General features: G+C 41.5%; 1 protein-coding gene across 1 annotated transcript in view; it reads left to right on the top strand.

Moving 5' to 3' along the window:
- The window catches only part of terf1 (telomeric repeat binding factor (NIMA-interacting) 1), a 49,747-nt gene that overhangs the window by 4,506 nt on the left and 20,635 nt on the right, over window positions 1-24,606 (top strand). Inside the window, exons 2-6 of the mRNA XM_043689188.1 lie at window positions 13,781-13,876; window positions 17,131-17,264; window positions 20,578-20,667; window positions 20,852-21,001; window positions 23,166-23,257. Coding sequence (XP_043545123.1) covers window positions 13,781-13,876; window positions 17,131-17,264; window positions 20,578-20,667; window positions 20,852-21,001; window positions 23,166-23,257 — 562 coding nt within the window. The remainder of the gene's footprint in view (window positions 1-13,780; window positions 13,877-17,130; window positions 17,265-20,577; window positions 20,668-20,851; window positions 21,002-23,165; window positions 23,258-24,606) is intronic.

The raw sequence follows: 24,606 nt of genomic DNA, 5'->3' as shown, positions 1-24,606 counted from the left end.
ATTTACAGCATAAATCACTTAAATAATAATGCAACTTTACCTTAAATAAAACTTATTGGCAAAGAGTCTTCACACTCACACCCACAACTGACTACTCGTAAATTGTGGTAGAAATTTACGCAGTATTAGAAGAGAAATTGACTTCAAATTGATCAACTGTTGACGTTTCATGTGGCCATTCAGTTGAACAGCAAATATATTCACATTGAGGTCAATAAATGAAATCTATAATAATTAGACAGAATAGTTCTGTAAACTTTGTGGAATTTGAGGTATATAATTTTTAATGGTTCAAGTGTACCTGTTCACAAGGTGTGGAGGAGCCAGTGTTGGACGGGGGTGGACAAAGTTAAAAATCTATGCTACTTTCTCCCTGCCCCCACCCTCCTCTAGCTTATCTCTCCACGCTTCAGGCTCTCTGCCTTTTTCCTGATGAAGGGCTTTTGCCCGAAACGTCGATTTTGCTGCTCGTCGGATGCTGCCTGAATTGCTGTGCTCTTCCAGCACCACTGATCCAGAATCTGATTTCCACTATCTGCAGTCATTGTTTTTACCAAAGTTAAAAATCACACAACACCAGGTTATAGTCCAACAGGTTTATTTGGAAGCACTAGCTCCCTTCATCAGGGAGCAAAAGATTACAGTGTCATGCAACTGAAATAATATATTGAACAAACCTAGACTTTTGTTACATTGTTCATCTTTTAGAATGAGTTGCAGGTTTCTGTTCGTTAATATGTAAATCCCAGAATGTCTTTTAAGTCACGATCACGAGATAACATAAAGTTTTATAAATGAAAGGTAACAACTTTTAAGCCGAAAAACTATGTCGTGTTCTTCGCAGCCTGCAGCACATAATCAATGAGGATGAGCACCTCGCCAAGACCCTCCCTCTGCCTCCACTTTTCACCTTTTAGCAATTGCCAAACCTTAAACAGACCATTGTTCATGGCAAACTGCCCAGCTTTGGGGACAACATCGGCCACAAAACCATAGAGCCCTGTCATGGCAACCAGCGTAAGACATGTCAGAGTGTCAACACGGATATCACCATTACACGTGGGGGCACCACCCACCGTGTATGCGGCAGGTACTCATGTGACTCTGCCAACGTTGTCTATCTCATATGGTGCAACCAAGGATGGCCCGAGGCATGATACATTGGCGAAACCAAAAAGACACTACGATAACGGATGAATGGACACCGCACAACAATCACCAGACTGGGGTGTACCCTTGCAGTCAAGGAACACTTCACCAGTTAGGGACACCTGGTCTCGGATCTTCGGGTGACTTCAAGGCAGACTTTGGGATCGGCATCAACGCAAAGTGCCCAAGCAGAGGCTGATAGCCAAGTTCGGTACCCATGAGGATGGCCTCAACTGGGACCTGGGGTTCATGACACACTACAGGTGACCCCACTACACTATACATATTCTCTCTCTCACATGCACACACACGTGTATATATACACACACGCAGACACACAGCCACCCCACCCCGCACACTCTCACCCATGCACACACCCTCTCACAGGGTTATGCACCATCACACTCTCAAACACACTTGACCAAGTTTGCATATACACAAACACACACTCTCCCACATGCAGGCACATACTCACACTGCTCTCTCTCTCTCACACTCTCTCTCTCTCTCTCACATGCAGGCACATACTCACACTTCTCTCTCTCTCTCTCTCTCTCTCTCTCTCTCTCTCTCTGTCTCTCTCTCTCTCTCTCTCTCACATGCATGCATATACAGACACAAGTCTATATGGTGGTTTTGTGTTTGCAGAATTATATTTGCAGATACATTCTATTTTGCTCAAAAAATGCACAACCCCAGGCAGTCAATCCATGTAATATTTTGTAAATTCCACTTTGGAAATAGAACCAGCCTGACTCAAGATTTGGATACAGACAGACTCTAACCTTGCATCTTTAATGCATTGTCTGAGCTGAGATTTCACTTTGTTAAAAAAATTTAAACCTTAAGTTATCTCAAGATTATGACTTAAAAGTAGTTCTGGGATTTACCTATTAACCGAAACCTGCAACCCATTTTAAAAGATGAAAGACTTAACAGCAATCTAGGTTTGTTTGATATATCAATTCAGTTGCATGCCGCTGTCATCTTTTGCCATAAATTCTGTGTCTTATGGTCCTACTCAACAAATACCTGATGAAGGAGCAGTGCTCTGAAAGCTAATGCTTCCAAATGAACCTGTTGGACTATAACCTAATGTTGTGTGATTTTTGACATTGTTCACAGGGTGCCAGTTAAAACAAAGTTTGCTGTATATAAATGTGTTGGAAGCAGTTCAGAAAATACTTTTCTGACTAATACTTGAAATGACTTGATTGTTTTTATGAGGAAAGTTTGGACAGGCTAGCGTTCTAGCTCCTGGAGTTTAGAAGAATAAGAGGTGACTTGATTAAAAAGGGATTAAGGCAAAAGACGGAAAATTACAGACCGATTAGCCTAACCTTGGTCATGGGTAAGATCCTGGAAACCATTATAAAGAATGAGATTTCTGAATAGTGTATGGTAAAATAGGGCAAAGTCAGCATGGTTTCATCAAGGGAAGGCCATCCCTGACAAATCTGCTAGAATTCTTTGACAAAGTAATGAGCAAGTTAGACCAAGGACAGCTCATGGATGTTATCTACCTGGACTTCAAGAAGACATTTGACAAGGTGCTACACAGGAGGCTACTCAGAAGTTAAGGGCCCATGATGTCAGAGGCAAGATACTAGCGTGGATAGAAGCTTGGCTGTCTGGCAGAAAGCAGAGAGTGAGGATAAAAGGCTCCTTGTCAGGCTGGCAGCTGGTGACAAGTGGTATTCCACAAGGCTCAGTGTTGGGACCACAACCTTTCGCTTTATACATTAACCATCTAGATGAAGGAACTGAGGGCATTCTGGCTAAGTTTGCAACAATACAATGGTAGAAGGACAAATAGCATTGAGAAGGTGGGGAGACTGCAGAAGGATTTGGACAGGTTAGGAGAGTGGGCAAGGAAGTGGCAGATAGAGTATAGCGTGGGAAAGTGTGAGGTCTTGCACTTTTGTAGGAGGAATAGAGGCATGGACTATTTTCTAAATGGGAAAGCTCAGAAGTCTGAAGTGCAAAGAAACTTAGGAATTCTAATCCAGGATTTCCTCAAGGTAAACTTGCAGATTGAGTCAGCAGTTAGGAAGGCAAATACAATGATGGTGTTTATTTTGAGAGGACTTGAATATAAAAGCAGGGATGTACTTCTGAGGCTCAATAAGGCTCTGGTCAGACCATATTTAAGGCAAATACAATGATGGTGTTTATTTTGAGAGGACTTGAATATACTTGGATGTACTTCTGAGGCTCAATAAGGCTCTGGTCAGACCATATTTGGAGTATTGTGCGCAGGTTTGGGCCTCCTACCTCAGAAACGTTGTGCTAGTCCTGGAACTTGTTCAGACGAGGTTCACAATGGTCCCACGAATGAAAAGCTTAACATATGAACATTTGATGACTCTGGGTCTGTACCCGAAGCTTAGAAGGATGAGGAGGAATCTAATTCAAACATATAGAATACTGAATGACCTTGACAGAGTAGATATTGGGGAGATATTTCCATTGTAGGAGAGACGAGGACCTGAGGGCATAGCCTTAGAGTAAAGGGAAGACCGTTTAGAACGGAAATAAGGAAAAATGCCTTAAGCCAGAGAGTGGGGAACTTACAGAATTCATTGCCACAGAAGGCTGTGAAGGCCACGTCATTGAGTATATTTAAAACTGAAATAAATTCCTGACTATCAAAGGGTTACGGGGAGAAAGTGAGAAAATGGAGTTGAAAAGCATATCAGCCATGATTGATTGGCAGAGCAGACTCGATGGGCTGAATGGCCTAATTTCTGCTCCTCTGTCTTATGGATTAAAACCTGTAAGATCCTGAAGGGTCTTGGCCCAGTAGATATTATCTTGGCCCAGTAGATATTGTGAGTGATGCTGCTCCTTTAACAAACTTATGTGGACATTGGTTTTTTTTTCAGAGAGGTCATAACAGACAGATTCTGAAAAGTCTAAGTTGAAGGGTTTTGGGTGCAATTTGATTATAGCTAATAGATGCTGCCTCAGGAAGGTGTTCAAGTTTAAAAAAAACACTTGTACAATGAAAGTGGAGTGGCCAGTTCTCCCAGCTCAGCTTTTTTCTGGTCTGGTTATTCAATGAAAGCAGTCAGGCAGTCATGTTTTGAAGCTGCTGGACCCAAAGAAGCAGGTCCATGCTGGTCCTGTCTCTCTGATATCTCTCCTGTAACCCCCTGTGTTTGATTTTACCTTTTGTGCCAAGGGCTGTTTATAGGGGTTGTTGCAAGTATTTGGAACAGCATCATTAAGTTGGGATGATTGGTTCATCGGTTGGTTTTTCGGATAGATTAAGTTATTTGGTATTCTGTTCTCTTTAGTTTGTGTTTCATTTGGTAACCTTGTACGGTAGTGCCTCGACTTACAAACTTAATCCGTTACGGGACCCTGTTCGCGAACTGAATCAATTTTCCCATTGTTCGGATATTTCCGGAGTCTTTTCTCATTTTTGTCTCTTGGAGGTTGATGATGCCACAAGAAAACGATCCAGAGAAACTTGTTTTTTCCTTTGTTGCATAATTTTCCGAAAATGGGACATCACATTGTCATTTAAAATGTTCACCTTCGTTCGTACCTTGAATTTCGTACGTACATTGAAGCAAAATTTTAGGTACAATCCTGTTCTTAAACCGATTTGTTCGTGAACAGCGTCGTTCGTATGTCGAACCGCTACTGTATGTAAATTCTGTTTTGTTTTAAACTAAGTGGTTTGACCAACTACATCCACGGTGGCACAGTGGTTAGCACTGCTGCCTCACAGCGCCAGAGACCCGGGTTCAATTCCCGCCTCAGGCGACTGACTGTGTGGAGTTTGCACATTCTCCCTGTGTCTGCATGGGTTTCCTCTGGGTGCTCCGGTTTCCTCCCACAGTCCAAAGATGTGCAGGTCAGGTCAATTGGCCATGCTAAATTGCCCGTAGTGTTAGGTAAGGGGTACATGTAGGGGTATGGGTGGGTTGCGCTTTGGCGGGGCGGTGTGGACTTGTTGGGCCGAAGAGCCTGTTTCCATACTGTAAGCAATCTAATCTAATCGAATCCCTCCCAGAATATCCACTTTACATCTGCTTAAAACAACTAGCAAATTTAGGGACCTGGCTACTTTCTTGAAATGTTTTGAGGGGGTCTGGCCTGGTTCATAACAGATTGGGTGCTCTTTGCGGGATTTGTTCTACAGTTCTGATTTGGGATTAGGGTTGTTGGACTCGAAGGCAGCGAGTAGTAGGTGTTAATGTTTTTGGCTGGAAACGCCATTCAAGCCTCTAGAGATGGTTAAAATTCAATTGAAAATGAAGCAACTTGAGTTAGAGGTAAAAGATAAGGAAAGGGCAACAGAAATGAAACAGTTTGAATTGTGATTAAAAGCAGAGGAAAGAGAAACAGAACAAATTGCTTTGGCAGAACAAAGAAAGAGAGAAGAAAGGAAGAAAAAGGAGTTTGATTTTCAGAAATTGGCACTTAAACAGGAAAGTCAGCTCAAAAGAATGGAGATGGGGGATCTAAGATATCTGCAATCTGAGGAGATCACACTGTAGAGCTTTGCATCACAGCACAAGCAGGACAATCCTTTAACCCACCCAACCCAGGCCATCATGATATCTTGGGAATCTGGAAAGATCGTGGAGTCCCAAGAAACTTCTAAAAATTAACTTACCTGTGTTTCCAGCCATCCAGAGATGCCAAAAAAGGGAGGAGGAGCATCCGAGGACCGGTCTGCAGTTCAGCCTGCAGCAGCCTCTGAACCGATTATTCTCTAGGCCTTGGTGAATGAGCTCTCGAAATCTCTCAAGATGCTGGGGAAACAGATTGAAGAGGAGCTGGCTCCAGTCTCTCTCATGCTGCAGAAGCATGAGCAACAGCTGGGAGACCTGGAGAAGAGGACGGATGAGGTGGAGCACAGGGTCACAGTGGTGGAAGCTGATGCCAGTTCATCCAAGGATCGGATCCAAGCCCTGGAGACGCAGGTCTGTAATTTGCGTGACCAGGTGGATGATCTTGAGAACGGTGGCAAGAGAAAAAACATTCGGATCATCGGTCTACCTGAGGGTAAGGAAGGTGAGTAGCCTGCGGAATTTGTTGAGGACAGGCTGCTGAAATTCCTTGACTGAGAGGCTTGAAGATAGAGAGGGCTTACCCGGTCGCAGCGCGGAGATCAGGTCTGGGTCAACATCCTCGTCCTCTCCTGGTGCGGTTCCATCATTACCGGGATAAGGAGAGAGTCATGGAGGCTTCCAGACTCCAGGGGAAGGATCCAAAGGCCCTAATTTATGAGGGCTCTAAGATCAGGTTCTTTCAGGACTTCTCAGCGGCGGTGATCCAGAAATGAAAATCTTACGACGGTGTCAAGAGAAGACTGAGGGAGCTTGGGATTCAGTACTCCCTGAGATACCCGGCAGTGCTTCAAATCACCTTAGATGGATCCATACATCTCTTTGACAAGTCAGAGAAGGCAAGAAACTTTGTGGACAAACTAACCCAATTTGAATAATTTTAGTATAAATAGTGTTGTTTGGGTATGTATTTATTATTCTGTAAAAGAAACGAAGGAAGTCTAGTTGGAGCTTTATCTTTTTTTCCTCTATTAATAATAATTTGGTTTAAACTATGTGTGGTGGAAGTTGAGATGTACATTTTCAATTTCCAAGTTCGAATATACCAAAGGATGGGTGGGATGTTTATTCTACTTTTTTTTTAAATGTTTTTTTATTCATATTGGTATTCTATGGGGTGTTTATTCTTTTCTGCTTGTGTTTGCGGTGTGGCTATAGCTGGGAGAAGTGAAGGTGGTTAGGATGGTTAGATGCCTACTTATGGGCAGTTTGGGATGGGTAGTTGCCCCCTCTGGACAGTGGGTGAGTTCCCCTACTCAGCACTGTTGGTGCTTTATATGTTGGTTTGTTTTTTGTTGTTTTTATTCTCAATAATTTTGTAGATTTGTAGTTTTTATATTTGGTGGATCATGTGACACTAAGGCTCAGCAGTTTGTCGTTCGGGTTCCTCCTCTCTGGAATTTAAATGTTTAGATTAGATTAGATTCCTTAGTGTGGAAACAAGTCCACATCGACCCGCCGAAGCGTAACCCACCCAGACCCATTCTCCTACATTTACCCCTTCACCTAACACTACGGTCAATTTTAGCATGGCCAATTCACCTAACCTGCACCTTTTTTGGATTGTGGGAGGAAACCGGAGCACCCAGAGGAAACCCACGCAGATGCGGGGAGAATGTGCAAACTCCACACAGAGAGTCGCCTGATGCGGGAATTGAACCCGGATCTCTGGTGCTGTGAGGCAGCAGTGCTAACCACTGTGCCACCGTGCCGCCCACAAATGTTATTGCAGAAGATTATGGCTAATGATTTAATTAAATGGTGTACGTGGAATATCAAAGGAAGTCACTCACCAATTAAGAGGAAGAAGGTACTCTTGAGTCTTAGAAAGGAGAAGGTGGATATTGCTTTGTTACAGGAGACACATTTGGATGACAAGGAGCATCTGAAATTACAGCAGAATGGCTTTGACCGAGTTTATTTTTCATCATTTATTACCAGAAGTAGGAGAGTGGCTATATTGGTTAGGAAGCATCTCCCATTTAAGTTGTTGGAGTGTGTTAAAGACACACATGGGAGGTTTGTAATTCTTGAAGCTTTGATAAATGGGGAAGAAAATGGTGTTTTAAATGTTTATTGCCTTCCAGCTCATCCCCTTAAAGTTTTGGTAGACGCTTTTTCTAAACTGATAAGTCTCAAGTCCCAGCACATCATTGTAGGGGGACATTTTAACTGCCTCATGGATCCCATAGTAGAGAGGTTGCCCAAAGATCCTTCAATATCCTCTGTACAAACTAAACAGTTAGTGGGTATGTGCGGGGAGTTAGGATTGGTGGACGTCTGGTGGTGTCTCCAACCTACTGTTATGTTTTATTTTATGTTTTTCTCCAATCCACATAGATGTCACACTAGGATTCTTTTTTATTTAACCCCTGAGGTAACCCTGGATTTGGTGGCATCTTGAACGATTGGTAATATTACCATCTCTGATCATGCTCCAGTGTACCTTATGGTTAAGATTAAGGACGTTACAGTGGGTTTGAGGTACTGGCGAATGGATCCCTTTATCCTCAAGGATAATAAGTATGTGGACTATTTCTCTAGGGAGTTTCAGGCATTCCTAGACATCAACATAGGTTGATAGCTCATTCGTTCTCTGGGGAACTGCCAAAGCCTATGCTGGGGGGGGTTCGTTATTTCATATCCTGCCAGTAGGAAGCGGCAGAAGGGTGAGCAGCAACGTCTCCTTGGTTGAAGGCAGCCGCGAAGGCCCACTTTGACAGACCCTTGATCAAACTACAGAGGATTACGGCACTGCAGTCTGCACTAAATTCCGTGCTCGTGCAGACAACAAAGAAGGAGCTGGCTTTTGCAAAGCAAAGGTTATACGAGCATGGTGACAAGCCATGTGGTGACAAGTACTTAGCGTATCTTGCCAGAAGGAGGAGTGCCCCACAAGCCATTACAGTGATCAGGGAAGGGTCTGGGAACCTAACATGTGACTCGAAAAAGATTAATGTGGCGTTCCAGAGATTTTACTCTAAGTTACACCAATCTGAGGATTGTGAGGAGGGGCAGGCCAAAATGGAATCCATTTTTAGAGATATGAAGCTCCTGAGTGTGACTCCCAAACAACAGTCCTTTCTAAATGCCCTGTTATCAGAGCAAGAAGTGCAGGAAGCTGTGAGGCAGCTTCAGAGTGGAAAGGCGCCTGGTACTGATTGACTTCCCAGTGAATTCTATAAGGAATTTATAAGTATACTGTCAGGCCTGATGCTCAATATGTTTAATGATTCATACAGTCATGATTGTCTCCCACCATTTCTGAGAGAGGCCAATATTTCACTTATCCTTTAAAAAAAGGGAAGGACCCGGAAGACTGTGCTTCATACAGGCAAATCTCACTCTTAAATGTGGACTTTAAAATCCTCTTTAAGGCTGGAGACTGTGTTGCCTTCTATTGTTAAAGAGGACCAGATGGGTTTTATAAAGGCTCGCAGATCCTCCAATAATGTTAGGAAGCTGCTTAATGTTATTCAAGCATGCCAACAGCAGTCAATACAGGGATTGGTGATTTCTTCAGATGCAGAGAAGGCAATTGACCGAGTTGAGTAGCTGTACCTTTTCTATACTCTAGAGCGGTTTGGTTTGGGCGATGTCTTCATAAGATGGGTAAAGGTTCTCTATGGTTACTCCCTCGCAGCGGTCACCACCAGGTACGATCAAGCAATTTTAATATTTTTAGGGGCAGCCGGCAGGACTGCCCCATTTCACCACTGCTTTTTACGTTGATGATTGAACCATTGGCAGAGGCCATGCGTGGGGATCCAAATATACCAGCTACAGAAGTGGGGTCAAAAGTACATAAGATTTCGTTGTATGCAGACAATGTCTTAATTTTTTTGACGAATCCAGCAGTTTCAGTGCCTCACCTGATACTGTGCATTTACACGTTTGGCACCTTTTCGGGGTACAGCTCCTTTATTTGGCATTGTAAGTGGCCCCTCATTAAATTAGCCAAACTGCAGTTGCCTCACAGATTGGGGGGAGTGGACCTTCCAGACATTAAAAATTACCAATTAAGCTCGATTTTGTCCTATATGAGTGATTGGGTTTGTGGAGATCCTGTTTCAATGTGGCTAGATATCAAAACCTCTCAGACAAGGCGCCCCCTTACCAGTTTGTTGTTTTTGAACAAAATGAGGACAGTGAGGGAATATTGCCATAACCCAATAGTCATCAATACTGTTAAAGCATGGAGGGCAATTCGGCAGAGGGAAGGTAATATTGTTAAACCATCTTTGTTTACACCTTTAGTGGGTATGCTGGATATGATAGATTCAGGATTTAAACGTTGGGCAGCTAGGGGTGTATCTTGCATGGGCGATTTATTTGAGGGAGACGTAATGATTTCCTTCGATCAGTTAGTACGGAAGTGCGAGCTACCTAATTGAGACCTCTTTTGTTTTTTATTCAAGTTGGGACTTTATTCAGAAAAAGACCACAGTTTTGTCTGATCCCTACAAATCTGACATAGAGAGGGTACTGCTAAGAGTACACTCTATGTCAGTACTTTATATCATCAATTTGGGGGTGCCACCTCAGATGAGTTTGATTGACTCTGCAAGATGTGGGAAAGAGAGCTGGGTGTTGAAGTCTCCTCAGAGGCATGGGAGGATATTTGGGAGAATGCAAGGAAGATATAGGAGATGCTGTTCTGATTAAGCAACATCCCTATAGGCATAACCCTCAAGTTGGCACAGTATCAAAGGAAGATTGAACACATTCTCCAAGACAACATAGTCAAATTGTGTGATAGTGACTGGACCTCACTCATAGTAATGGTGCCAAAACCAGATGGTACCCAACAGTTATGTGTAGACTATCGCAAAGTCAATGCAGTTGCAAAGACTGATATGTATCCGATTCCGAGTTTGGAAGACGTGTTAAGAAGGTGGGACAAACAACTTATATTTTTAAGGTGGACTTGCTCAGAGGATGCTGGTATCTTTGTCAGAAAGAGCGAGGGCAATTTTGGCTTTCGTAACGCAGAATGGACTGTATCAGTTTAAAGTCTTTGCCATTGGATATGAAAAATGCGCCAGCCACATTTCAGAGACTAACCAATAAGGTCATTGCCGGATTACCCAACTATATCGTATAGACAGATGACCTGGTGATTTTTAGTCACACGTGGAAGGAGCATTTGCAAAATTTATCAGACTTGTTCGGTTGACTTCGGAAGACAGGCTTGGTGATAAACATGGCTAAAAGTGAATTTTCCAAAGCCATTCCTGGGCCATGTTTTTGGACATGGACAAATGACCCCGCGGAATGCAAAATCAAAGGTATTTGGGCAGTTTCCCATACCATCGACAAAACGTGCAGTGCGATAGTTCCTGGGATTGAGTGGATTTTGCCAAAGATTCATACCAAATTTTAGCAGTATGGCTGCTCCACTCACTGAATTGTTAAAGGCAAGAAGTTTCAGTGGACAGCGGACTGTCAGAAGGCATTTGCAACCTGAACACTTTTGTTTATCACTGCCCCGATATTAGCCACACCTAATTATGCAAAGCCATTCAAGGTGGCTATTGATGCAAGTGATGCGAGTATTGGTGCTGTGCTCTTGCAGGAAGACAACAAAAAGATAAAAAGACCTATCAGATATTTCTCCAGGAAATTGAACATCAGCAGAAATATTCTACAGTTGAGAAGGAGACTTTGAGCTTGGTGTTGGCGTGGCAACCTTTCAATGTTTATGTTACCAGTAATGTATCTGAGCTGAAAATGTGTTGCTGGAAAAGCGCAGCAGGTCAGGCAGCATCCAAGGAGCAGGAGAATCGACATTTCGGGCATGAGCCCTTCTTCAGGAAGACCTGACCTCCTGCATTTTTCCAGCAACACATTTTCAGCTCTGATCTCCAGCATCTGCAGTCCTCACTTTCTCCTAGTAATGTATCTGAGACAATCATATACATTTGACCATAACCCATTGTAGTTTGTGGAGAAGTTGAAAGTCAAAAATGCCAGACTGTTTCGATGGAGTTTGTTGTTACAGCCATTCAATTTGAAAATTGTGCATGTGGCAGGATAAGAAAACATGATTGCTGACACACTATCAAGCTTGAATATGAAACAGGTGTTCAGTAGCAGGAGTGAAAGACTGAAACAAAATCTAGTCGTGCATGTTCGCTGTTTACAGTCAATATAGTGTGTGTGTGTGTTATAGAACATAAATAATTTAAGGTGTTTTAACATGAAGCCATCTTTGGATATTGATGGTTCATTTTAAAGGGTGCGATGTGACGATGTTGCTCCTTTAACAAAGTAATGTGGACCTTGGATTTTTTTTTCAGAGAGGCCAAAAAGACACAGATTCTGAAAAGTCTAAATTGAAGGGTTTTGGGGCCAATTTGATTATAGCTAACAGATACCTCAGGCAGAAGGCTTTCAAGTTTTTTTTTAAAAGTCTGGTACGTACAATGGAGTGGCCAGTTCTCCCAGCTCAGCTTTTCTGTGGTCTGGCTATTCACTGAAAGCAGTCAGGCAGTAGTGTTTAGAAACTGCTGGACCCAAAGAAGCAGGTCCATGCTGGTCCTCTCTCTCTGATATTTTTCCTATAAGACTGTGGGTTTGATTTTACCTTTTGTGCCAAGGGGTGTTTATGGGATTGTTGCAAGTATTTGAAACAGCATCATTAAGTTGGGATGATCTGTTGGGTTTTTGGATACATTTAGCTATTCAGTATTTTGTTCTGTTTAGTTTGTGTTTCATTCGGAAATCTTGTAAATAAATTGTGTTTTGTTTAAAACTAAGTGGTTTGACCAACTGCATCCCTCCCAGAATATCTGCTATACATCTGCTTAAAACAACTGCAAATTTAGGGTCTTGGCTACGTTCTTGAAATGATTTGAGGGGGTCTGGCCAAATCCATAACAATATGGGGGGGATGTTTCCTCATACCAGAGAATCTAGAGCTAGGGAGTCAATGTTTAAAAATTGGGAGTCTTCCATTTAAAACAGATGAGGTGATTTTTGTTTTCCTGATGGTCAAGAGTCCAACCTGTGTGTGTCCACTTTTGAGAGTCTAAGTTTGCAACTGGCAATGGCTCTACTTGGTTATTAAGGCATCAAGGTCTGATCAACACTATCTAAGGTTAAAAGAGAAAGTGTGGAATCATATTCTTCAGTTCATTCTATCTGCATTTATTATCCAACCATTTTTTTATTTGTGTGTATGGCTTCCATCTGTTTTCCATTTGATTTTTCTGTGCCATATTCATCATGTACCCACTGATGTTGCATCTGAGGAGGTAACCTTTGGTATACCATTCTCTTAAGAAGCTTGCTGTCGAGAATTAACCCCTCTACCCTTACTTTATGTCGCTAGCTCTGCAGATATTGTGCATTTTATAACTGTAGATTATGAAAAGAGAAAGTAAGGACTGCACATCCTGGAGATCAGAGTCGAGAATGTGGTGCTGGAAAAGCACAGCAGGTCAGGCAGCCTCAGAGGAGCAGGAGAATCTACATAAGCTTTTCATCAATAATAGTATAATGTAGATTATGGAAGACAGTACCAATTGTGAGCAAGATATTTCCAAATCACACTTTGTGTATAAATCTATCAATATCCCCGCAACAGCAAATCCAGATTTGAAGCTGACAATGATTGTCTGAACGCTAGTCTTGTCTGCTTGATCTGTTGCTTGCCCTCTCTAAATTGCTGCAACTTGTCACTGAAACTGAGGTTTCCTCTGGGTTCCCTTTTAATTTCTGTTATTGTTAATTTTTCCCATCAAAGGAATTCTCTTGCCCATCTCTGCTGCTATTTCCTGGATCTCACTCGTCCCAGAAGCCCTTCATCCTATAGCTCCTTAAACATGCGCAATGTTGTTTGAGCACTTGGTGATCTTTCTCCAGCTCCATTATGTGGACTCTATAGTCTTGATAAAATATGCAATAGTGAAACAACACACCTCCAGTTTGATCATTTTAAAACTGCCTTTTAGAAAAAAAATCTTGTATAATGAATATACTGTGCTAGGCATGTCACACAAGCTTAGAATGCAGTAATTATGACAAATGTGTTTCTCTTCTAGGTTTACTTCAGCACCCATCTACTACAGAGTCCATTCAGGAAAAGAAGGTGTATGTCTGCCAAATCCTGTCCCGAATTGTTGAAGGGAAGAATCTTGGTAATTAATTTGTTTTACTATACAGTTTATTATTCCCCAAATTGTGTATAAATTACCACAAGCTACCTTTAATTTAACAACTTATTAAGAAATGTCACAGACAATCAAATACTGAAACAATTATTCAAAGTATGTAAGTTAGCTTGCTGAGCTTGAAGGTTTATTTTCAGATATTGCGTCACCATACTAGGTAACATCATCAGTGAGAGTCTCTCTGGTGGTATGTCCCGCCTCTCTATTTATAGATCTTTGTTTCTTAAGGTGGGTGATGTCATTTCCGGCTATCCTTTTCAAGGGAAGGTAGATAGAATTTAAGTCGATGTGTTTATTGATGGAGTTCTGGTTAGAATGCCATGCCCCTAAGAATTCTCATACGTGTGGGTCTTTGTTCTGCCTGTCCTAGGATGTGTGTGTTGTCCCAGTCAAAGTAGTGTCCTCCTTTGTCTGGATGTGTAGAAACTAGTGATGGTGGGTGGTGTCATTTGGTGTGCTAGTTTGTCCGATGTAGTGCTTTTTACAGTTCTTGCATGGTATCTTGTAAATGGTATTAGTTTTACTGGTAGCATCTAATGGATCTTTTAGGTTCATTAATCACTATTTAAGTGTGTTGGTAGATTTGTGGGCTATCATGATGCCAAACTTTGGGTCTGCAATGTAGATGACACCTTTGTCATCACAAAATGGAACAAATTAGAGGAAACATGCAACACCATCAACAATACCCTGACAGACATAAAATTCACAAAAAAGGAGAATAACCACAAATTCCCATTCTTAGACTTGACAGTTGAACGTACAGTTAATGGAGAGCTTCAAGCCAGCATCTACAGAATAACAACAAACACCAACCAAATACTTAACTCCAGAAACAATCATCCTAACACCTACAAACGGAACTGCATCAAGACATTATTTCAATAAGCTACATCACACTGCAGCACCCAAGAACTACAAAAGGCAGAAGAAAAATATCTATACAATGTTTTCAAGAAAAATGGGTACCCAATCAACACAATCCACTGATACCTCAGAAACAAACCCAAACAAGCAGACACAACACAAACAAAAACTATAGCCACATTACCTTACATCAAAGACATATCAGAAGTGACTTCCAGACTACTCAGGCCCCTTGGTGTCATGGTAGCCGCACGAACCTACCAACACATTTAAACAGCAACTAATGAACCTAAAGGATCCATTAGATATTACCTGCAAAACTAATATGATTTACAAGATACCATGCCCAGAACTGTAAAAAGCACTGCATCAGGCAAACTAGCAGGAAACTTGCCACCAGGATGCATGGACACCAACTGGCCACCAAACAACGCCACCCACTATCACTAGTTTCTATATATACAGACAAAGAAGGACACCACTTTGACTGGAACAACACACACATCCTAGGACAGGCGAAACAAAGACACATGTGTATGAGAATTCTTAGGGGCATGATATTCTAACCAGAACTCCATCAACAAACACATCAATTTAGATCCGATCTCCCTTCACTTGGAAAAAGGAACCGGAAATGACATCACCCACCTTAAGAAACCAAGACCTATAAATAGAGAGGCAGGACATACTGTCAGCACTTCACTGGAGACTCTCACTGATGATGTTATCTAGTATGGTGATGAAACATCTGAAAACCAACCTTCAAGCTCAGCGAGCTAACTTACATACTTATCATAAACCTGAGCTGCAAATCTTCTCAAAAATTGCTAATAATGATTTAAACTTCACTGCATGTAGCAACCAAAATAAGACCCCTCAAGTAAGCAAGTTAAGTCTCACAACCCAACCTAGCTATTATCAGATTAATGTGGAATTTAACTATGAATCCATCCAGTTGTGTTTGTCTCTGGATGTCCAGGGTTCTGCTTTTAAGGAATTCTGGAGTTGAAATTTTGTGCAGTTTGCAATCCTTCAAATTTGTAATATGACATTATTGGGGAAAGAGTAGAGCTGGAAAAAAGCACAGCAGGTGAAGCAACATCAGTGGAGACGGGGAATCGACATTTTAGGTCGGAACCTTTAATCAGGACTGGGGAGGGGAAGGGGGTGCTGCGAAACAAATAGGGTGAGGTGGGTCAGGCTGGGGGAGAGGTGGGTGGGTGGGATGACGATAGCTGGATGCAGGTAAGAGGTGGCTGTGATTGGTTAGTGGGAAGGGTGGAGCGGATAGGTGGGAAGGAAGATGGACAGGTAGGATCAGGTTAAGGGGGTGGGGTGGACAGGGAAGGCTGGACCTGGGATGAGGTGGGAGGGCGGGGAGGTTTGGAAGCTGGTGAATTCTATGTTAAGGCCATATGGTTGTAAGCACCCTGGGAAGATGAGGTGTTCTTCTTTAAGCTTGCATGTGGCCTTGGGTTGCCAGTGGAGGAGGTCCAGGATGGACATGTCATTGGGGGAGAGGAAGGGGGAGTTGGAAGAACCTTGTACTTTACAGGAATCTTGAATGTTTCTTCATCTCTTGCACAAACCAAGATGTTCCACAGCATTATTTCTGATCATTTTGCTGTTATTTTCCCAAGTATGAGATTTCAAGGGCTCCTTCAACTGTCTAGGTCACCATCCAAGCGTGTCTCAATTGTGGACTCCCCAGTTTGAATATGGAGCTTATTGCAAATTTGCAAAGTGACTCCTCATCAGAAAGCCTCCTCTGCTACACATATACTGCTCCGGACCAAGTCTTCAACTGCACATGGACTGGAATAGCTAGGTTGCTACCTGGTTGTTAAGGTGATAGGTTTGGAAGATGCTATTGAAGAAGTGTTGTCAAGCTACTGCACTGTGCACTGTAGAAATAAACATTGCAGAGTCAGTTCAAGATCCTAACCAGAAATAAGAAAATTGCAAATGCCTGTTCACCCAAAACTACCATTTTTGTTACAATGATGCAGTTTTCAATCTTTACACTCTGTCTCCTCACCACAAGTTGCTGAGTGATTTACAGTTTAATGCTGCCTATGTTACACTGTTATATTGTTAGAAAATTCTGTGTCAATAACTTAAAACATGAATTCTGTTTGATAACTAAAGGTAATGTAGTTCACATTTTAGCTTTTCATAACTTTGTGCACCTCCTGTGCAGCCTTAATCCTGTATGCCTCAGTCAGTCTAAGAACCCTATGATCTGTATGCTCTCGTTTGCTATGATATGCCTGTACTGCTTTTCACTCTGCTTAGGTATTAAATCAAATTAAATGAAATCAACAAGTCTTTCTTTTTTAAATTTTGCACTTCAGGTGTCCAATTTGACCAAGATGATTCAATAACTCCATTGGAATCTGCATTAATGGTTTTGACTGAAATGGCAGATAACAAGCACTTAAAGAAAGATGCACTGTATTCGGATCTAAAGCAGTTGCTTCAAGTTCGGGTTAGTTTTGTGGTTCAAGTGGTGACTGTTATGCACGGTGTGTTGAGAAAACCATTTTGATTTTCTGCTTTAACAAACTATGCTAATGCAATCTAAAGCAAAAACCTGCCTTGTCCAATAGGTACCCTGCAGGTCAGAATGTGGCCCATGGAAGTGTATTTGCAGCCACCAGTCCTTATACAAGATACACTGAAGAACAGACTGTTTCCCAAAAATATTCAATGGGAAACTCTTAGGGATAAAATAGACTGTGGTTGCATGGGCAGCAAGCAGGGGAAGATAATGAATTTCAGTTTGCAGAGAATAGAAACACAGAAACAAAAGCAGACATTGCTGGAAAAGCTCAGCAGGTCTGGCAGCATCTATGGAGACAAATCAAAGTCAACATTTCAGGTCCAGTAACCCTATGAGGAAAGGTTAAGCTTTTCCAACAATTTTTATGTTTTTGTTTCTGATTACAGCATCTGCGGTTGTTTAAACTTTTAACAGAAGTGCACTATAAGTTGGGAGGGTGTGATGCAAGGAGGTTGAAGGACAGACATTGAAAAGACATTGGAAAAAGAAGACAAGGTGCTTGTCCTCATACACAGGTGTCAGACAGCAAAAGGACTGCAGTCAGAAAGAGCAGAACAGCCTGTCTGAGTCTGTTGTTTGAGTGTTTTAACGACTGAGAGAGTGACATTGTGTGAGAGTTGTGTGAGTGAGGCTGTTTGTGTGTGTGTGGTTAAAACAAGGGCTCTGCTTGGGTATAAATTGTGAGAGTATGTGTGTGTGTGTTTGCGTTTGCAGGCATCTAAGAGAAAGCTGAACACACCAAAATCACTTTTTGGATAAGCAGTTGCAGATTTAAACCAGGTGAGGGGAAAATTACTTGTCTGAACCGGTCGTGAATTCAATACCCAAGAGTGCAGTAGATGCTGAGATATTGAGGAAATTTAAGGAGGAGATAGATTTTTGATTAGTAATAGATTGAAGTGTTGTGGAGAGCAGGTAAAGTGATCTTGAGGCTGTGATATGATCAGCCATGTTTGTGTTAAATGGCAAAGCAGGCTTGAGGGGCTGAATTTCCTATTCCTGATCTTAGTTCTTATGAGTTAATTTATTTTTATTTAGTTCTCCTGCTCCCTTCCTGAAATTCTATCCATACAAAGACAGGAGAGGACAAATTTCAAAACTGAAAGACAACTTATTTCCCTTCCTATTTCTTGTACAAATTCCACCAACTTAAGTGCATACCGCCGGACGTGAACACAAGGTCAGGATTAGTTAAATCCAACTCTTTCAAACATCTCCAGTCTCTCCTTGTTCCCTTGTAATCAAGTCTTGGGCCTAGTCTGTGTTTCTCAAAGTCTGCTTCTTAAGTGAAAGGAAAAAAGGATGGTTTAACTGTTAGCTCATCTAATTGGCACTTTAATGATCATCTTTATTAATTATTCACTTCTTTATGTATGAATTTATTGCTTTCACATTTTTGTTCAAGGAATGCATGGTTTCTTTAAACCTCAACTTTTATTTTGAAATTCATGTTTAATATTGCCATAAGAGTTATCTTTCAAAAATGTGCTCATTAGTTCATTAAATGGAAAAAAAAAAGACAAAATTTGGCCATCACCAGAAAAAATTGAAAATCGCACAATACCAGGTTATAGTTCAACAGGACTATAACCTAGTGTTGTGTGATTTTTAACTTTGTCCATCCCAGTCCAACACCGGCACCTATAAATAGGACTGTTAGCATTTTTAGAGAGAACTATTTCAGTCGAGATATATCTACATTGTAAAGCTGTTTACATAGCGCTTGTCATTGTGAATTTATTTTAATTGTAAACTGAAACCCGAAGTAGATGTAACTACTTAAGTACGGGAATCTTCACTTGAGATAATTCTCATGCATGCAGTTATGACCAAGTGAGGTTTGGGAATCAACTCCCCTCTGTAATATTGTAGTTTGTGAGAAAATGACTGGTTCTCTTAAGACCAGATTGTGAGCAATGAATACAGTAGACTAGATTGAGTGAAGCGCAGGTAAATTACTGTTTCACCTGGATGGTGTCACTGATGACTTGGATTGAGATGAGAAAGGAAATAAACAGGCTGGTGTTACATTTTTTGCAACTGAAAGAGAAAGTGCGTGAGCTGTTGGGAGATGTTAGAAGTGGAATGGAGTGGACCCGAGTGTCCTGGAGTGAACGGACTCTGAGGAAGGCTGACAAAGGAGGAGAGAGAAATATGTATCTGGTAATGGCATCCTACAGGAGATCGTGGAAATGGCTAATGATCTTTTGGATGTGTGTGCTGATAGGATGGTACCTGAGGATGAGGGGATTCCCTATCCCTGTTATATAAAGAAACAGAGAGGCTGAGGGCCAAAGTGTGGGGGATGGGTCGGACATGACTGAGGATTCACAACCATGGAGGTGGAGAATCCTGTGATGAGGGGAACAAGGTGGACATTTCAGAGGTCCCCTTGTTGAAGCTGACATCATTGGAACAGACGCAACAGAAATGGAGGCATTAGGAAAATGGAATAGTCTTTGCTAGAAGCAGGGTGTGAAGATGTATGAGGATTTTGGGGAGACAAAGCTCAGACTGGATGACTGCTTTGCAGTACATACTTACCTTCTGTCCCCAAAAATGACCCTGAGCAGCTAGGTGCCTGCCACTTCAACACATGACAATGTTCCCTCGGTGACATCTATGTCTCGGGCTGCTGCAGTGTTCCAGCGAAGTTCAGCATAAGCTGGAAGAACAACATCTCATTTTCTGCTTGGAAACCCTGCAGCCTTCTGGACTTGATATAGAGTTCAATAATTTTAGGGCATGACTCCCACCCACCAGGCTTTGCTATCATATGGGCTACTACTAATTGTCTCCCATTAGCAGCTATCTATTCTCCCATGGTGACTTATACCCATTCCTTTGTCTCCTCAACTGTTACTCTCTCGCTGTCTGAGTTCCATCTCCACATATCGTTTACTCCCTTCCCCACAATATATTTAACATGTATATCAACTTTTCCTAGATACAATTAGTTCTGAAGATGGGTCACTGGACCCAAAACCTTAACTCTGCTTTCTGTCAACAGATGCTGCCGGACTTGCTGAGCTTTTCCAGTAAATTCTGGTTTTGTTTCTGATTTCCATCATCCATTGTTCTTTGGCTTTCAAGTTTTCTAGCATACTGGTTAATCCCCTGGGTGGGATGGGGGAAATATATACAATCAGCAATTGCTACCCAGGATCAGTGACATCAGAAAATCTTTTGCTTTTATTTGAATCACCTAAAAAGCTTTCTTCTTACTTTTGCTTTGTAGAGTGTGGCAGTCTGTATGGAAATGGGAGATTTTGAGAGAGCTTTTGAAGTTCTGGAGCGAGAATTTCAAGATAACTTGGATTCTGACCAGGTATTTGTGTTTCAATTCTCCTGTATTTAAAGATGTTGCAATGAATCTCCTGTTTCTAGCAGCGGATTTTCTGTTAAATGTCACAATTTGGCAGTTTAGTTTATTGATCTCTGAGACTAAATTGTTAGACTATATTTTGTGTAACTTTTGTGTTTTACTTATCATCTTGCTTATTTTTTTTCAGCCTTTAAAAAGGAAACTATCTTTAGTTATCAGTAAGAAAGATCTGAACCATAAATTCCTCAACAACTTCAGTAGTGAACGATTAATGGATGTAGCTGCATCACTTGCAAACAAACTACTAAATAAGGAAAAGTCACAGTTTCTAGTCCAAGTAAGTGTTACTTCCATCAACTTGATTTTTTTTTCTTGTTGCCTCTTTGAAATAATTGAAAACTCTGACAGTCCCTCAGAATAGAGGGTGAATTGCTTTCTCTCTGATTCGATGGGTTTTCAGATGACTGAAAGCTAAGTGTATGATGTGCACTCTTTGCCGCGGGTGGTGCTTTAACTATTGGGTAGATGAGTTTTTCTGAGATTTTTGTGCTCCCTTCAGCTTTGCCTGTCCGGGTTCCTGACAAAGTCTTTGTGTTCAACCAGCCTCTTCATTTTGCTTGGTCACAAGCTAGGGTCTTCCATGTGGGGCCTTTTCAGGAATGCTTAGAGGGCATCCCTAAACTGTTACCACAGTCTTCTTGGGGATCTTCACCTACGAACATGTTAAGAGTAAGTAGGCAGGCAAGAGGCTGGAAGAACACAGCAAGCCAAGCAGCATCAGGAGGTTCAGAAGTTTACCCTTAAGGTGAACCCTCAAGGTATAACCCTTCTACAGGACTGGGGATCAGTGTAGGGGAGCTGCAGATAAAGGGGGTGGTGGGGGCAGCATGAAGAAGTAAGGATAGCTAAAGACAGGTAGAGGGTATGACCTAGTTGGTCAATGGGAGGAATGAATCAGGTTTGTGGCAGTGAGGAGGAGGGGCTGGGAAAGGACTCAGGGGATGGGGAGAGAGGTTATTTGAAATTGGAGAACTGTGTTGAGTCCTCCAGGCTGTAGAGTGCCCAGGCAGAAGATAAGATGTTGTTCCTCCAATAGGCGCTATGGATTGTTTTGGCAGTGGAGGAGACCAAGGATAGTCATGTCGGAAAGCGAGTGGTTGGGGGAATTGAAATGGGTGGTGACTGGGAGGTCTGGTCTGTGAGCCCAGCTGTGATGCTCGGTGAGCTGTTCCCTAAGTTTACCTAAGAGTAAAATAATTGATTAAGTGAGTAGGCAAAAACTTAGCAAATGAAATATAACGTATGAAATATGTGAGGTTATGCACTTTGACAGGAAGAATAAAAGAGCTGAATGTTATTTAAATGGGGAAAGGCTGTAGTAAGCTGCAATTCTGAGGTATTTAGAGGTTCTAGTGCATGAATCACAAAAAGCTAGTATGCGAGTTCGTTGGGTAGTTGGGAATGGCAAATGGAATGTTTGCCTTTATTTTAAAGGGAATGGAGTATAAAAAATAGAGAAATTTTATAAAAATACAAACAGTTTTGCTAAAACTGTTCAAGGCACTGGTTAGACTATAGCTGGAATTCTGTAAATAGTCCTGGTCCCTTATCTATGGAAAGTTATACTGGTGTTAGAGGCTGCTCATAGAACATCCAGTTGGTTGACCCCGGGCATTGAGGAATTTTCTGGTGAGGAACAATTGAATGTGCTGGGCTTGTATTTATTGGAGTTTAGAAGAATAAAGAGGATACCTTATGGAAATAATTTTCTTAGGGGGCTTGACAGGTTAGATGCAAAGAAGTTATTTCTGCTTATTGGAGAGTTTAGGGCCAGAGGGCAGAATCTCAGATGTCTCCCATTTGAGACAGGGAAAAGAAGGAGGAATTTTTTCTCTGAGGTTAGTGAACTTGTGGAATTCTTTGCCACAGAGGGCTGTTGAGGCTGGATATTTTAGTATATTCAAGGCTGATAGATTTTTAATTAGTAAGGGAATTAAGGTTTGTAGGATAAGGCAGAAAAGTGGAATTAAGGATTATCGGATCAGCCATGGTCTCGTTGAGTGACTGAGTGGACTCAATGGGCTGAATTGCTGACTTCTGCTCCTATATTCTATGATCTACACATACATTCTGCTTCTTCACTTTCACCAATTTATGATTCATTGTCACCTTTTATTTTGAATTGCTACCATTTCAAGTTGAACCTCAGCCTATTTTGTCCTCGCCAACATTCAACTATCTCGTAATGACTACTAACATGCAATGAAAAATAAGCCAGCCTTGACACATTTTCTGATTTTCTTAAAGCAAGCAAAGATATGCCTATAAATAGACTTTCAAGTTAAATATTAAGCAATAGTTGAAATTCTTTTTATAAAACAAAAATTTTTTTTAAAGAAAATGAGGAAAAGGTTCTAAATATTTTTCGATGTACCAGACTAGGAAGCACGTTTAACCTACTGGAGTGACTAATAATGTAGCTAGTCACATTTTATTTTCAGGCAGCAACCACAGTGGTGCAGTCTAGAAAAAGAGATGCAGTCGCAGCCAGTTCTGGCGATGAGAGTATTTGTGAACGCACGGATGGAAAATGGTAAGTGTGTTAGCTACTGCAGAAGCACTTGTACTGTGAAGAGCAAGCTGCCCATTAACATTGGACAATAGGAGATAAGTAGGAAATTTGTATTGAATTTTTTGTTTTTCATTTTTGTGTCACTATCTGAAAATACAGGATGGGATGTAAAATGCAATTGTCAGTAAGTGGAACCATTAATGATGAAAAATAGCATTGTAGACTTGAGGTGCATGAAGAAGCTGTCTTGGCGTAGTTAAAAAGACCATGTTTACTTTGCACATGGTGTGGTTGACAGACTAGATTATGTAAAAGAAAGAAGATTGACCAGTAAGTGGAGGTAGTCAGTGATATAGATGAAACACAGATAGGAAAATGATTAAACCTTGGAATAACTGAGTTAATGCAAAAGCTGAGAGGATAAATGATCAAAAACCTCCGAGCAATATGGCACAAAACCAGAAGTCCATAACCACCTTGTCTTGAAAACCACTTTGAACTATTTTGAAAATAAAGTGTTTTAAATTCTTAGAATCCTTTCACCTTTTTTTCAAGCATTTTCTATTGAGGTTGTAAAGCAGGAATCATTGTGTCATCTCAAATTGTCACAAGGTATGGTGCAAAGCTGTTGATGCAACTAAAATTGAAACCACTTACCTGGATGAGTGCAATGACTACAATGCTCAAGAAGCTTGATATCATCCAGGAAGAAGCAGTCTGGTTGATCAGTCCTCAAATCACCAACTTAAAACACTTACTTCCTTCACAATCAGCTCACAATTGTGTGTACAGCTACAAAGTATTGCCAAGTCTCCTTTGACTGCACCTTTTTAATCCTGCAAAGTTTACACCTAGAAGGACAAGCACAGTAGATGCAAGAGAACACCACCTGCAAGTTCCCTTCCAAGTCGCTAATAGAGTCATAGAGATGTACAGCATGGAAACAGACCCTTTGGTCCAACCCGTCCATGCCAACCAGATATCCCAACCCAATCTAGACCCACCTGCCAGCACCAGGCCCATCTCTCTCCAAACCCTTCCTATTCATATACCCATCCAAATGCCTCTTAAATGTTGCAATTGTACCAGCCTCCACCACTTCCTCTGGCAGCTCATTCCATGATATTCGTTCATTGTGTTGGATCAAAATCCCGAAACTCATCCTAACAGCATTCTTGCATGTATCTGCACCAAATGACCACCAGTCATTCAAAGTTACCACATCTTCTAAGCACAATCAGAAGTGGCCAACAAATGTTGGTCATGCTGGCAATGCCTACATCAATGAAAGAATAAAGGAAAAGCCAAGCGATCATGAAAAGCTTGCTATAGATATCAAATTAAGCAATTTCTGCATTGAGAACAGTTAG

The sequence above is a fragment of the Chiloscyllium plagiosum genome, chromosome 4, assembly GCF_004010195.1.
Source record: "Chiloscyllium plagiosum isolate BGI_BamShark_2017 chromosome 4, ASM401019v2, whole genome shotgun sequence".
NCBI classification, from domain to species: Eukaryota; Metazoa; Chordata; class Chondrichthyes; order Orectolobiformes; family Hemiscylliidae; genus Chiloscyllium; species Chiloscyllium plagiosum.
Note: the sequence above shows the minus strand (reverse complement) of the source record. Positions and strands in the feature narration are given on the sequence as shown.